This window comes from Coffea arabica, chromosome 2c (assembly GCF_036785885.1).
Source record: "Coffea arabica cultivar ET-39 chromosome 2c, Coffea Arabica ET-39 HiFi, whole genome shotgun sequence".
NCBI classification, from domain to species: Eukaryota; Viridiplantae; Streptophyta; class Magnoliopsida; order Gentianales; family Rubiaceae; genus Coffea; species Coffea arabica.
In genome coordinates, this window is record NC_092312.1 from 21,364,325 (window position 1) to 21,381,143 (window position 16,819).

The 16,819-nt window shown below is 33.3% G+C and overlaps 2 protein-coding genes across 2 annotated transcripts; one reads left to right on the forward strand and one right to left on the reverse strand.

The window, feature by feature from the left end:
* Positions 1-4,604: 4,604 nt before the first annotated feature.
* LOC113731959 (2-C-methyl-D-erythritol 4-phosphate cytidylyltransferase, chloroplastic) lies at positions 4,605-10,663 on the reverse strand. The gene is made up of 11 exons (XM_027257511.2): positions 10,264-10,663; positions 10,100-10,174; positions 9,677-9,732; positions 9,005-9,084; positions 8,846-8,928; positions 7,998-8,075; positions 7,402-7,470; positions 5,695-5,763; positions 5,495-5,541; positions 5,306-5,396; positions 4,605-5,084 (listed from the first exon to the last, which is right to left on the reverse strand). Exons 1-11 carry the CDS (start codon positions 10,504-10,506, stop codon positions 5,016-5,018), a joined length of 960 nt encoding a protein of 319 aa, XP_027113312.1. The 5' UTR covers positions 10,507-10,663; the 3' UTR covers positions 4,605-5,015.
* A 4,040-nt stretch (positions 10,664-14,703) lies between these two features.
* On the forward strand, positions 14,704-16,712 carry LOC140035217 (protein STRICTOSIDINE SYNTHASE-LIKE 13-like). The gene is made up of 4 exons (XM_072075231.1): positions 14,704-15,281; positions 15,586-15,870; positions 16,005-16,172; positions 16,262-16,712. The coding sequence occupies exons 1-4, from the start codon at positions 14,770-14,772 to the stop codon at positions 16,659-16,661; spliced, it is 1,365 nt and encodes a 454-aa protein (XP_071931332.1). The 5' UTR covers positions 14,704-14,769; the 3' UTR covers positions 16,662-16,712.
* The last annotated feature ends 107 nt before the right edge of the window (positions 16,713-16,819 follow it).

Below are 16,819 nucleotides of genomic sequence, written 5' to 3' on the forward strand. Positions count from 1 at the left end.
AAAATTTTTTTGTATAGTGAAAAACTTTTTTTTCCTTTTCTTTTTTTCTTTTTCTTTTTCTCTTTCTTTTTCTTTTTCTTTCTTTTCTTTTTCTTTTCTTTCTTCTTCTTCTTTTTCTTCTTCTTCCCCGTTACCTCCCGGCAGCAACACCCTTTCCCCCTTCTCCCGCCCACTGCCTCCCCCGCCTCTGCCTCCCCCGCCTCTGCCCTCCCTTTCCCCCTTCCCCCGCCCACTGCACTGCCCTTCCCCAGCCACCCCTCTGCCCTCCCTTCCCCTTTCCCCCTTCCCCCGCCACCCCTCTGCCCTCCCTTTCCCCTTTCCCCTGCCCACTGCCGTCTGCCGTGCCCTTTCCCCATCCATTGCCCTCCCTTTGCCCTTTTCCTCCCCTCTGCCCTTCCCCTGCAGCCCAGCCGCACCAGACGCTCTCGCAGGCCCAGGCTCGCGACCAGACGCAGCCCAGGCTCAGCTTTTCCTCTTCTCCACAGTGCACCAAATGCAGCTGAGGCTCGTGTCCCAGCCGCAACGCACGCGCAGGATGAGGGACGATACGACGGTGGTGCCGGGTTGGGATGGGGGAGGAAGTAGGAAAAAAGGGAAGGGAATTTTTTTTTGTGTGTTTTGGGTATTTTGAAGTGTGTAGGAAAAAAATTTTGAGAAGTTTTTTGGGGTTCCTGTAGCAAAAGTTGTTAAAAAACTAGTAGGTAAAAAACTTGTCTAAAAAACTGGCTTCCAAACAGGGCCTAAGTGTATCCGAGCCAGGTTTTTTTTTTCAAGGGTTATTATCACTTTACGCCCTTAACGTTTGGTACTACTATCAATTTCCCCCTTAACGTTATCTTTTAGTCACTTTACCCCCAAGACTAACGGTCAAACTTAACGAAATTTGTTAATTAAAGTGAAAAGATATGTTTAACCCTTAAAATTATTATCACTTTACCCTCATAAATATAGTCTCGTTATCAATTTACCCCATAGAGTTATTTTTTAGATAATTTATTCTACCATTAAACCAACTTAGCAAGTTAAAAAACTTTAGAAGAAAATACCCTTGTCTTTACATAATAAAAATAGTAAAAAATCTAGAGTGACTCTTCTCCTTTTTAATATCAAGAAAAAAAGTCAAAATATTAATTTTTTTTCTTGACAATTTTATTACAATTGAAAAAAAATAGAAAGACGGAGAGGGAGAGGAGGAGAGAGAGAACTCAATTCTTTTTTTAAAAATTACAAATAAGAAAGAATTAAATACTTTTATTATTTTAAAAATATTTCACTTTTTTGTTTACCACTAAATTTCAATTCTAATCCCGACAATCTTAAAGTAATACGATAATGTTATACTTTTCTTTATTTTATTTTTTTGCAAAATCTAATTTTTTGTCTCCTTCTTTCCTATATCTTTTTCTTTTCCTAGTATTAATAAGTGCGAAAAAAGAAATTTGAGAAAATTCTTTTATTTTTATGTTTTTCGATCTCTTAAAGTGAAAAAAAAAAGGAAGAATAACCATTCTAACTTTTTATTTTTAATTATATATAAAAAGGGTAAATATATTTAAAATTTTTTGACCATACTAGTTAGATTAATGATAAGGTAAAATGCCTAAAAATAATGTTAGGAACTAAAATGATTGTATCACTATAATTCAAACGAATAAAGTGATAATAACAACGTAGTAATGCTATAAAATAAAAAGATATTTTTGTCCAAAATTTATTAACATGCTGAGTTGAATTACTTATAGGAGTGAAGTGACTAAAAGATAACGTTAGGGGGTAAACTGACAATAGTGATATAGTTTAAAGGAGTAAACTAATAATAACCCTTTTTTTAATATAAGATGAGATAATTTGATATTTTCAGGTTGCTAAGCAACCAGTGTGTACCAAATTGAGACTAATCGATACACAAATTGTAGATTTTTCTTAACAAAAAAAAATTGTGTACCAAGTTGTGTTTTTTTTTTTTTTAAGTGGGAGGCCTACTGAATACCAAGTTGTTTATGTATATACCGTTATTCTTTTTTAAACAAGGAGAGAGAGAGAGAGATATTTATCGATGCTAAGATTGCTGCCTACTTGGGATTAATCACTTATGGTTCATTTGGATTCTTGTTTTTGGGCTTGTTTTTGAAAAACTGTTTTTCACAATCCAAATGCTACAGTAAATGTGTATTTCAAAAACAACTCCAAAAACACCATATCCAAACAATATATCAAAAACAACTCCAAATACATATTTAATATGTTTATTTCAATTTATATATTTCAATTATGTATAGGATATCTATATATTATATTAATTTAAATATATTTATTTATACATATTATAAATATTTTATTTTATATAAAATATATTTTTATATATTTATATAAATATTATATATTATATAAATTATAAATGTGTTATTATACATTTATATAAATGTTATATATTATATATATTTAATATATACATAATATATATTATATATATTGAACATTTATAAAAATGTACATTTAAACATAATATATATATTTATGTATATTTATAATATACACTTATATTATGTATTATATATAATATAATACATTTATACATTTATATTAATATACATAATATTAATTATAAATTTATACATAATATTAATAAATTTATACATTTATATTTATTACATTAATACATTTATGCATAGTATTAATATATATTTATAATATATTAATTTATACATTTATATAATATTCATTTATAATTTATACACATTTATAATAATATACATTTATACATTTATAAATATATTTATATTATGTATTATATATAATATAATACACTTATAATACATTTATATATTTATTTATAAATATAATATATAATAAATAAATAAAATACACTTATTTATTTATATATAATATATAAATTTATTTATAAATATAATACACTTATTTATTTATACATAATATATAAATATATTTATTTATAAATATTTATAATTGTATTATAAATGCATAAATGTATATAAATATAAAAACATAAAAATTATAAATTATAAATTATAATATACATTTATATAATATTCATTTATAATTTATACACATTTATAATAATATACATTTATACATTTATAAATATATTTATGTTATGTATTATATATAATATAATACACTAATAATACATTTATATATTTATTTATAAAAATAATATATAATAAATAAATAAATATAATACACTTATTTATTTATATATAATATATAAATTTATTTATATATATAATACACTTACTTATTTATAATAATATATAAATATATTTATTTATAAATATTTATAATTGTATTATAAATGCATAAACGTATATAAATATAAAAACATAAAAATTATAAATTATAAATTATAATTTACATTTATAATTTATATATTTATAGTAATATACATTTAAACATTTATATATAAATATATGAATATATTTATTCATAAAAGTATAAATATATTTATTTATAAATATTTAAATATATTTATTTATAAATATTTATAAATGTATTATAAATGCATAAATGTATATAAATATAAAAATTATAAATTATAATTTATACATTTATATAATATTCATTTATAATTTATACATTTATAAATATATTTATATTATGTATTATATATAATATAATACATTTATATATTTTTATATAAATATATTTATTTATAAATATTTATAAATGTATAATTGTATATTGTTATAAAAATTTAAAAATTATACATTATAAAAATACTCGAAAATATGTTTTAAAAATACATCTAAAAATAATCCATAAAACATCAACAGTAAAAGTTTTTTATATAATTTTTGAAAAACAACCCCAAAAACAACTAATCCAAACGGACTTGTATTTGAAAAACGAAATGCTACAGTGCTGTTTTTGAAAAACAACCCCAAAAACAGCTAATCCAAACGGACCCTTAGTTTAGATATACAAATTTAAATTTACCTCGTTTAAAAACACAATAAGATTTATTGAATTTCATAAAGTGTATCCAAAGATTTGTCACGTCTTCATCATAGTTCCAACAATTTCAATTACAGTGTAATATTGGATTATAAATATCTGAACCCTCCAAAGCAACTTCAATTTCTCTTATTTGATGTTCCCCTAAAACAAAATGAAACTTAGTCACTTGTGTGGATTTATCATAATTGCTTTTGTGTCCATTTAGCTTGATGGAAAAAAAAAAAGAAAACAAAAAGGAAAAAAATCTAGAGTAAACTCATAATTGGCAAACAAAAATAAAAATTTCTATATGTTTCCTTCACTTTTGTAAGTGAAGATGCATACTTCAATTTTACGAATTTCAATTGTTAAAATACTGCATGATACCCTTTAAATTGTTTCAACCAAATGGTTGTACTTTTTCTTTCCCCTTATCCGATGGGCGTTTGGAATCATTTTAAAGTGACAGATCACATACAGTGACAGATGGTGGGAGGCAAAGTTTGAACCTTGACCTCCCACCCCACCAAAGCCTGCCATTGAATGAAAAGATAGTCAAACAATAAAAGGAATAAGAGAAACTACAGACCCCAGATGGCATGAAAGCCTTAATTCGTTTGACAAACAAATGTACAACCACAAGAAGCAAATGAGAAGCATGGAAAACTCCAGTAATGGAATTCCATTAAATGACGCTGCAACAGTTATTGAACTCACAATAGCTCATTATCACAAGAATTACAAACGAAGCCCCAGATCAGGCTGGAAGAGATGAACCTACAGTAGTGCTGTAGTGGCAAACTTGCTTTTATTTGCTAGCATGGTATTGTAATAGGAAACTGCCTCTTCCAGAGAGGTTTGATTTGTAATAATGCACAAAGGAATGAGTTGCTATTCGATTTTCTGCAAAACTGGGAAACAAACTACGATTAACCATCAACACTTGCCCATTTCTCGAGAGATCTATACCGCATAAAGCTACAAAGAGATGCCTTTCTTGGTCTCAAGGCTGAGATCGAGAGTAGGATACAAAAGGTCGAGGCTCGGGGGAGAGATATTTGCTAGGATGGCTTTGGAGAGGTAGGCTTCAGTATTCTTTCTGCAAGCAACAAGTCATCCGGCGTGGTAACCTGCACGTTCATAAAGATCTCTGAGGAGTTGACATGTAATTCTTAGTAAGTCAGACGCCTAGGAACAATTACATGGCAGCAATATATTAGCATGCAGGCATGTGATATGCTTATAACCAGGAATGTTAGGAATACCAAGATATCGGATATGCTGAAACAGAATAGTGGGAGTTCATGGGCTTGCCTTTTGGGGAAAAATGAAACAATCATAGTTTCATTACCTTGATATTTGTGTAGGATCCCTCAGTAATATAAACAGGATGTTTTAGGTGCTCCACTATGGATACATCATCAGTGACCTCAAGGCCCTCCCTGGAGGCAAATGGAAGTCCATTAAAACATAACATAACAATATTTAAAATTAAGAAGACAGAAAATAACTAATGTTTAGCCACCAAAATATTGATTACCTGTTAACAAGCTCAAAACCCTTTCTAAGCAAGTCAGGCTTGATAACCTGTAGAAGAAGTTTTATGGATATTTCATCGACCATGTATATGGCCAAAAATGTTTATGTCCTATCTATCTATCCCTATCATGATAAACCAGGAAACTTTTTTAAGGTATCATAGCATAAAGAAATAAGATAAATATGCTTCCAATGGCAGACCTGTGGAGTCTGCATTTCCCATAATGTTTTCCTGTCTAGAGTCTTGACAACAAAATATTTACTATCAGCCTGCACAATGAATGGGAGACCTGTCAGATACCATAAGCATAGAGAAAGAGCAGAAATCTTTTAAACAATTCAAGTACTAGCATCTCACGCCAGCATGAAAACTCTTTCTATCAGATTATGGCTTTAGGCAAGCTAGCTAGTCAGTAAACTAGAGTGTAGGAGTCCCACTCACTTAACTCAATTCCCTCCTCATTTCAGAGTCCCACTCACTTGACTCACTTCCATGTCTCATTTCAGAGAGAACCTCAAAGTGGCTCTATTTCATCATATTCCAGCCATATCCCAATTCCACTCATTCAGTATCCATCATTGTCATGAATGATGTCGTTTATAGTCCACAATTCTTTTGTAAATGTGGAAGGTTCAAAAAAACATCACATAATAATCCAGAAATTGCAATAGACAGATATAAGGGAGATTTGTAGTGATTTTTAATCTTTTCTGCTAGATAATCTAGTATTTTTATGCATGAAGATAGGTCATTGTGGTCGGAATATATTATGGGGAAGAAGAGTTATTCTTTAATATAAAAAGGCAATCCATCTCCAAATTGAATATAAAGCCACCTTTCTATTTGTTTATCTCACATACTTCACATCCCAAAAAGTGCTAAACTGTTTCATCAAATACACATTTTCGTGCTTATAGTTCCACTTAGTTCTTTACGATAAATGAGTACCACTTATGCGGTGGATGTGATTAGATTGTCTTCACTTGAATGGCATACTTCTATAAGTTTTAAACTCAGTTAAACCTTGCAATATAAGCAGATGTACCAGTCAAGCAAAATTCAGTCTTTGTCAATCTGGTCCTCCAAATTGAAAGTGTCATCCCCCCCTCTCCCCCCCCACCCAACCCAAACAAGGATGTCAAATTCACTATAGCCATCAACTCAGTCCTTCTAATGTTTATCTTTTCAGTTTAATCCTTCAAATGTTGAAATATGTTCCAATAATCACCCTTCTGCTAGCAGTCATGCATGCAGAGTTTTTACAAAAATAGAAGGGTAAAGTGGAAGAGTTTGAAAGTTCAAGGATGAAATTCAACGAATTAGTTGTGACTTGTGAAAGGACTCAACTAGTATGAGACTATAATTTGAAGGCCAACTTGAATAATTTGATCTTTTAACGGTTTAATAGACAATTGTTTTGGAGGGCTTGATTGGAATCTGTTCTCCTTGATTAAACATTGACCAGTGAAATGTAATGACTAATTTTGCCTCGACCAGCTAAGTCAGTAGAGAGCAATCCATGCATCATGGTGTTGACTTACTACCATTGCACCTTCACTACTAGGAAAGAAGCTCTGAAACAAGCAATTTGAGACTTAACAATAACTCATCTTCCTCGGTATGGATTATGGAATACATGTGCTCACAATTTGGGGTTCAATCAACTGAATAATCCAAAATCACGTACTGTATAAGCCAAATTGCTCAGAAACCTTAAAAAGCACTATAAAGCTAAGAATTATTATTCAGCCAGAATAAAAGCAGAGAAGTACTTTGGATCACTTCTTTCATCCAGACAAAGTTCTGCCTCTGGTCATTTCATACCAGTCACTACTCTCTAAAATGGCCTAAGTAGACATTGCTGATGTCAAACTGGGATAGAATCAACTATCACGAAACATATGTACCTCTTTGATTGTGGCCTTAGAGGGTACACCAAGTACAGCAGCTCCAACCCTCAAAGCATCCTTTAGAACCTGCCATGATGCCACCGAAAGAGTAAATGGAGTATTGCAAGGCTGTTTCTTTGAACATTTAATATTTAGGAGGGTAGATTCTAGAAAATAAGCCAGGGCAAAAATAGAATATGGAAGGATAGCATCCTACATTTAATATGCAGATGACAACAAAAATCTCCCCATAATATGCTCATGTCTAACTAGCATCAGATCCAATATTTTAAGTTTCTGAGTTTTACATTTTACATAGAAAATAGAAGACTGAATATAGGAATATTACAACTTCCTGATGCACATAACCAGCTAGGACAAACAGCATGATTAGTTTGAAATCACAGAGAAAAGGTTAAACAAGTATAACAGATAAAAGAAGTGAAGAATATAAAAGAATGGAAGAACGTCAGATAAGCTTTTGGAGCTTGATAAGATTAGTACATAAATACACCAAAAACAAAAAAAGATGAAATTCTATTCCAATGTGAAACTACTATTGTCCAGACATTCAATTAATAGAAAGAAGAGATAAGTTTAGATGATGACAGTACCTTCCCTACATCCTCAGCTAATACCAGAGGTCTCGCAGAATCATGGATGCAAACAAGTTCTGTGCTTGAATCAACTGCCTAAGCAAAAATAGCCATGTATGAATAAGATAGATAACCATTGCTGTGAATTTCATAGGAGCATGAAGAATTGCAGATGAAGTGCCACATTTGGAATCAGCAAGCATTGCATCGGGTAATCATGAATTTTGGGGTTAAGAACTAAAAGTCAACTTGTCTTCTATTCAATTGCATAAGCTCAATACCAAAGGATGCTTGACTAGAGACAAGTACCCACACATCTACTGGAAAGTTGATGATCATAGTTTCAATATTAGCATGCAGATGAATCGCATAGGAGAACTTCCATCACGTTCCTAAGGACAAGTACTATATGGAGAATAAGACTGATATAAATATCTTCTAGGACCCAAAGAGACTCTGACAAGGAACTCAGATAGTATTTACACTGTAATATATAAATATCAGTATATTTTCTGTTGTGTAAAAGCAGATGTGTGCTGTAACTTCAAAGTGAAAAAGATGGAATAAGTGAAATCGAAATGAGCAAGTTTTCATGTGTCTTCAATATGTAGAATTCTTTTGTACTAAGAAGCAAAACCATCAATGGGAACATTGAGTTGAGATGAAACTTTCTTACATCGACCCTAGGAAAAAGGTATAAGCAACCCAAAGTTAAAAGATCACGAAGAACATCAACCACTTTTAATCACAATCAATCATTGTAACGAGTTTTGCACAAAAACCTTCGAAACGTGATACAGCATATATAGTTCATTTGAATGCCCTTTGACAACATATTCTATTAGACCAAGATAACATATCTGTACCTGTAGGCCACTATACACAGAGTCTTGTCTCTCCTTTCCAGGCAATGCAAACTTCATATCCACGTGGATCTTCTCTTTTGCATCTGAGGTAAGGAATTTAGACTAATTAACTGTTATATCAGTAAGAGAGAATAACTAAACAGACGAAGGTCTACATACCTTCAAAGATATCTTGATAAGAAGGATCGCATACCACAACAATTTCCCTTACTTCAGGCAGAGCGCAGAAGGTAAAGAAACTAAAATGCAAGTCATCCAATAAACAACTCAGAGAGTGAAGGTTAGCCAAGAACAGCAAACAACCATGGGAAACATTTACTCTGACTCTGAGATGAAGTTCTTTCTTTTTCTTAATGAATGTGAACCCAACCACAACAGGTTTCATCTAGAAGATAATTCCACTAAGAGTTGAGTACACTGATGTTTAGACTCTAAATGATCAGATACTAGTAAGAATATATGCAAGTGAAATCTTGCTTTAACATTGGCATGGTTGCAGATTGGAATTAGATCAGATCTCCCTGTTATGGACAGAAACTTGAAAGTGGGATGGACTTAAACTACTCATAAAAATGGAGAGGATAAACAAGGATATTTTCTCCGAAATTCTTAACGGGCCCAGAAATATAGCTCTGTCAACCTTGCAAATAAAACAAATAATGTAGGGCTCAGAAATTCCAATAAACTCATATAGTTTATTTTAATGACTTCAATTTTGTAAATTTTCAAAGAGGAATTTTGGTTCCTTTTATCAGAAGATCTCAACAGACCTCATTCTGACTCATTGGCTTTCATAGCTATCAGGCTTGAGTTGGAGCGGTAGCTGTTTACCTGTACAATGCGATAGGTTGGCCTAGAAGTGGAAGATACTGCTTTGGCATGCTAGCCTATTCACACAAAAGAGATTAAATCCATCATCTGACAGTGAAAATCATTAATGCAAAGCGCTGAAAATCCATCACGAGCCAATAATGCAAAGCGCTAAAAATCATTATAGAGTAAACATCCCTTATCCTGGATTTCCAATGGACAGATGTCAAAACTAAGATTTTGTGAGGGTGTCAATGAAGGAAATTGCTAGACGACACTAACCTAATAACTTTCACAAAATCCAGTAATTCCCCAATTCCAACTAAACCAAAAGCTCAAGAAAGTATCAGTGCAAATGGTTGGCCTAGGATTTAAGTGTATATTCTGTAACTGACATTAATCTACTAGCAAATTGCAAGACAGATAATTATAAGGAAGACTTACACCCATTCTTTTCCCCGTTCCTCCAGCAAGCAGAATCACAGAGACACATTTCTCTTTAACTACTATATCAGGGCTCTGAAATTACAAGATTGATCACTTTTATTTTCCACAATAAAAAGAAATCATAGAAATGAGCAAATACCAACAAAAATTGCACTTTTCACCTTGTCAAACTCTCCTGATATTGCAGCGCAAGTAATTCTCAAATGGGCCAACCTTGAATTTTGCAACGAATTGAAATTCTTGAGGAGAAATGAATGTTTCCCGAATTGGTCGGGAGTTGAAGTAGCTGAAAACAAGCGAACTGATCTCTTGAAAATGAGGTTAGCACTTCCCAAGAATACTGGGGAAGATGAAGAAAAGGAAGCAAAGCAAGAGAGTGGCAGTCTGGATTGGATAGTTGACATTTTTTCTCTCCTTCAAAGATTGGTGAAGCTTTCTTTCAGCTGCCTCTCCCCTCAGCCGCCAAGAGACAGAGAAAGAGAGAGACAAAAAGAAAGAAATGTTGAAATTAAAATGGCTTACCAGAGGTACACAGCTCTGATGCAGCAGTTGCTCCCTTTGTACCATAGTTATTAAACCCGGCCAGGCCCGGCGGTTCGACCGGTCAACCCGGCCCGACGGTTCGACCGATCAACCCGGCGAACTGGCCACTAAACCGAGCCGGTTCTTCAATTGGATCGTTTCTGCATATGAACCGTTGACTTTTCAACGGATCGGCGGTTCAACCGGATTAAACCGGAACCCGGCCGGTTTTGTGGGCAGACCGAGTTTGAGGAAAAAATGTTTGTCCAAACCTTTGCTTAGTTTTGAACTTCCGACCTTCAACTTTGTTTGTGCGTAGCTCACCACCAGACCACTTTGTCATTTGTTCATTAATGGCCATTCTTATGCTATATGAATGTTTTGTTAATTTCATCTTTATTTTTTTTTAAACTCTCTCCAAAACAAATGTATTTGGAATCTTTTAATAAAACTTATGACCCTTATATTCTATAAATTATAAAATAGATTTCAAAAATAACATATTACATAATTTATTTTAAAGACAAATATTATTTTTTAAATATTTTTTTGCATTTAAAATTTGTAAATAATCTAGATAATTACAGTAAACATCTACACTTGAAGTTTGGTGGATTACTAATTAAATTTATGTTTTGCTGATTCTTATATGAATTAAATATTCTATAGCAAATTAAATTACATGAATATTTGTTATGACATTATTTATTACAATTTATCTCATATATCCTATATCAAATTTATAAAATATAATATTTAAATATATGTAGTGACCCACTGGTTCAACCACTCACCCACCGGTTGAACCAGTGACCCGTTGACCCACCTTCTTCGCCGGTCTCCTCTCCGGGCCGAGTTTAATAACTATGCTTTGTACACAAGTGTAAATGTAACCACTCAGCTAATTATCTAATGAAAGTGACATTTTGACCCAATAAAAAAAAAAAGACAGAAGGTAAGAGAGTGTAGGATTATTTTAGGCAGGCATATGCTCCTCGAGGACCCCTTTCACAGTTAAAATTACCGTCTTACGGTTTTACAGGTCGGGGTTGGTACAGGAGAATCAGAACTTTTGGACAAGGAGAGCTCGTGAGCGAACCAAGCTACAAAGATGCGGGAATCTCCTGCTCTTTCTGGCTTGCATGTCTGCATTAAGGTTTTGTTTGGATTGTGACTTTTTGAAGGCTTTTTTTTTAAGCAAAATATCAATTTAGTCCCTAAACTATTGTATTAAAGTCAAAATAGTCCCTAAACTTCTTTTGAATCAATTTAGCCGCTCAACTATTTTTAAAAAGTTGAAATATCCTTGAACTTTATTATGAGTCAATTTAACAGCTTAACTATTTTCCTAAGGCGAAATAGTCCCTCACCTATGTTTACGTGGCTAATTTGGTCGTGATTTGGCTAATCTGTCCAATTCATCAACTTTTGGCACCGACAACCAATGACATAATAAGAAACCCAACCATAGCCCTTATTAGAACAATAAAAAAATTGATATTTGCTGAAAAATCGACAACATAATTGAATCATATCGAAATAAAAAAAAAGTTGAGCTTCCTTTCAACTTTGTTTTTTAAAAAGTAATCATAATAATAGCACATTTTTTCCAACTTTTTACATACTGTTGTTGTGTTATTTTCTCTTTTATCCATTTAATGGAATATGTTGGATCATGAAATTTTTTGCATCAACTCCTTTTTTTATCCATAAGAAGCTCTATAATTTTATTTGTTCTCTATATGATTCAATTTTGTTTTTAATTTTTTTTTTTACAAATATCTATTTTTCTATTATTTTAATAAGGGTAATAACTGAATTTCTTATTTTGCCCCCGGTTGTTAGTGCAGAAGATTGATAAATTGGATGAATAAGCCAAATAAAGACCAAATTAGCCACGTAAATAAAGGTGAGGGACTATTTCAGCTTAAGTAAAATAGCTAAGGGACTAAATTGGCTCATAATAAAGTTTGAGGACTATAGCTTCATAAAAATAATTGAGGAACTAAACTAACTCACAATAAGGTTTAAGGACTATTTTGGCTTTAGAAAAATAATTTAAGGACTAACTTACAATTTCATTCTTGCTTTTTCCATTTATACTATTAGAAAATTCAAGACAAACTATGTAGCGTAAAAAACTCGTATATATCTGTCATAATAAAAAAATGTATATTTCTAGCAATTCGACTATTTAAAAAGATATTAGTAAACTAAAATTTTAAATTACTTAATATATAAAGGTATCTCTCAAAAAAATAAAATAACTGATATTTTTAGTTTCTTTTTTTATATAGTTTATTAACTGTTATGTTATTATGATTTGAATTTTTTTACTATTGTTATTAAAAATTATTGTATTCTAAACTCTAGATGTGTTGATTTAAATAATATTTGAAATAGTTTATGTGCATAGATAACATACTTTGTCATAGCACAGACCCTATGATAATTATTATTTTCAATATATAAAAGCAAGAAAGATAGAAATAAATAAAGAATAAGTTTAAAAAGATTAAAATTAACGTATGGATAATATTTGCAAAGAACAGAAATTATTGGATCACATGAGAGATGGGAAGAAAGACAAGTAGAAAAGGACAAAAAAAGGAGAAAAAATGAAATAAAGTAACAATTCTTATGGAATGGATACTTTTGTCCTAAAACGTAAAATAGGGGACCAAGTGCCTATTTACTGAGTTGAGGGGAGCAAACTGCAAGTAAGGGTGGATAAAATTTAAGGGGTTTAATGCTTCTAACCCTAATTTGAAATTGAAAGGCGACGACGGAAGTAGACTTTTTCCACTTCTTTCTTGCGTTGCAAACAATGCTGCATGGTTAGATACCAGGTTTGCCAAAATCACCTAAAATGATAATCAAACAGAGGAAATAATAATCAACTGAAAATTTGATCTCGAATACCAGATTGCACAATGTATCTAGCATTTTTTGTGAATCGTAAGGTTTTTTTTTTTCCCTTAGTTTGCCAAACAAAGTCAGAAAACTCCGACTCCTAAGTGAATAATGGAAACAAAACCTCCCAACTTTCGGATTCCTCCCTGCTAAAGATTAAAAAGTCTTTATATTTACTTGATTAACTCTGTAGATTTATTTTGTATTTTGCTGATCATAATTAGTTCATTGGCGGGACTGCAACTTCTGACAATTGTGGTGCCAGCAGCTTTACAGTTGAATTTTGGAGGAAGAAGTTCTGATAATGGAGACAATCTTGGTGGTTTTGGTGGCATTTGTCACAATGACTCTAAGGAACCTATACTGATATATAGAGGTGCTCTTGGCAAAGTGGATCAAACTGCTGCCTGTGTTGAGGCATTGATGTTTGGCCTGACAGAGCTGTTAAAGATCCCTAAGGTTACATGAAATTTGATCGTGGAGGGAGATGATAATTGGGTCATTCAATGGGCTAACAAACTCCAACACGAAATTCCAGAAGAAGTTCATGAATCTCTGAGCAGAGCACTTGACGTGCTCAGGGAGTTCCACGCAGTCATTTATCATATTTATGAAGAAGCTAACTTGGTTGCTAATAACTTGGCAAAGAAAGGCGCTTTGTCAGGCAACCATGTTTATCTGGCAGGCCAAAATGCTCAAGATTTAGAGGATGTTGATAACCTTGTTAAGAGCTTACAATTAGTGGATTAATCTTTGGGCATTTTTTTTTTTTTTTGTTTGACTCTTTTTTGTATATTCTTGAACTCGGAATATATAGTTGGAAACTGGGAACAAAATTTTTACTCCGTGAGTACCTATGGCTATGGTACTTCTTCTGTGGTATCCAAAGGGTATCATATATAATAAAAATGTTAAAAGGGTATTATCAGTTGTTTCCTCCTCAATTAAGTTGTGACAATCAAATAATGAGTTGTGGATGAATCTGGCTTGTCAGTCTCATGGTTATGCGACAGAGAACCCCTTCATTTACCTTTAAATAAAGCTGTTTGCTGATCACTTCAACACCAATGAGAAATGTGAAATAATAGACAGTAGGGCAGGTTGATTAAAGAATGCGCTGGAATTTTCCCCAGAAAAGAAAGATTACCTCTGCTGTTGTACTGACTACAAAAAGTTTCAACAACCAATGCCAAGGACATGATCAACAACCAGCAACCTATCCCTAAACCGATATGCTTTCACAGATAAAGCATGCATTCATAGGAAAATTGAATATCATCGTCATTCATGATTTAACCCTCATTACCCTTCTTCCTCCTCTCCTGCAGACAAAACACACATACACACATAGTCAAATTTATCCATCCTGTTTCAACATGGAGAAGCGAATCCAACTCAGAGATGAGCTGCTTTTGCAGCATCCTTATCTGCTGTTCCTTGTTCTGGCTGTAGGGTTCCTAGTGATGGACCCTTTTGATTTAAGTCCTGTAGGAGGGATTGATTTTAGGCCTGTGAAAAATGATGTTGCACCATACAAGCAAGTCATGGAGAGTTGGCCTAGAGACAACAGGAGCCGCCTAGGAGAGGGGAATCTGGAATTTGTAGATGAAATTTTTGGACCCGAGTCTTTGGAGTTCGATATCCAGGGTCGTGGCCCTTACACTGGTCTGGCTGATGGACGCATTGTAAGGTGGATGGGGAAAGATGCAGGATGGGAAACATTTGCATTAGTAACTCGTAACTGGTGAGCTTTATGGTAACATCTGCAGCATTGACTAAGTCACACTAGATAATAATACTGTAGCAAAACAACCTAGGAAACATGTTTCTTTCTTCAAGCTTGACCACCACTTCTCTATACATTTAGTTTAATGCTTAACAGTGCAAATATGAACTGCTGGTTCATGTCAAGATTATCATCTGAGCAGGAGTAATGTGATCAAGGATTGACCTCTGCAAATAACATACCTGATTATGCTAATTAGCTTTAACTAATTAATTTAGGAATTGTCCCAGCTAAGTGCTAATTTTTGACCTTCACTTGAAAGGACTGAGAAACTCTGTGCCAAAGGGAAAGATTCAACAAGCAGCAAGCACTGGAAGGATGAGCCAAAATGTGGCCGACCCCTTGGCTTAAGGTTTGATAAACAAACTGGGAAGCTATACATTGCAGATGCTTACTATGGTCTCCTGGTAGTGGGGCCTGAAGGAGGAATTGCCACTCCTTTGTCAACTCAGGTGGGAGGCAAGCCCATTCTATTTGCCAACGATCTCGACATCCATAAAAATGGATCCATTTTCTTCACAGACACCAGTACAAGATACAATAGAGTGTAAGTTCAGCAGATCTGGCAATTAATTTTTTTTTGTTTTAACTAAATAAAAGATGACTATAATTTGTATGTGCACTAAATCAACTTTTTGTTGTTTGAATGTGATTGAACACTAAACACCCTGCTGAATGCAGAAAGCATTTCTTCATACTACTGGAAGGAGAATCTACCGGTCGACTCCTAAGATATGATCCTCCAACTGGAACAACTCATGTGGTCTTGGACGGCCTGGCATTCGCTAACGGAGTCCAATTATCTAAAGACCATACCTTTCTCCTCTACACTGAAACAACCAATTCCAGGTTAGTGAGGCCACTAAAATTCTTGTATGTAAAATTTCCCTTCCTGTAACTGAAACCCTACAAACTCATTAACACTTCGTGCATGACAGGCTAATGAAACTGTGGCTGGAGGGTCCAAAATCAGGCAGCAGGGAGCTTGTTGCAGACCTTCCCGGATTCCCAGACAACGTGAGGATAAATGAGAAAGGGGAATTCTGGGTGGCAATAGATTGTTGTCGAACGAAGGTACAGGAGACTCTGATTCGAAATCCCTGGATGAGGAACGTATATTTCAGGTTACCGATTCCAATGCGGTACTTGGCTAGGATGGTTGGGATGAAGATGTACACCGTGATCTCACTCTTCAATGAGAAAGGAGAGATTGTGGATGTTCTTGAAGACAGAAAAGGCAAAGCGATGAAGCTAGTCAGTGAAGTGAGAGAGTTGAAGGGAAAATTGTGGATTGGAACTGTGGCTCATAATCACATTGCCACCATCCCTTACCCCTGAACTCAAAACTTCAGAAAACTTTCCGCCTCTTGGTCCAGGCGCATTTGTGTTTAGCTCTTGATAATGTGAGAACTTTCAACACCAAAAAAAAAAAAAAAGACTTTTATCCTTGGATAAATGGACACTTCTAGTTCCAACCAATTTCTTTAGCTTTAAAG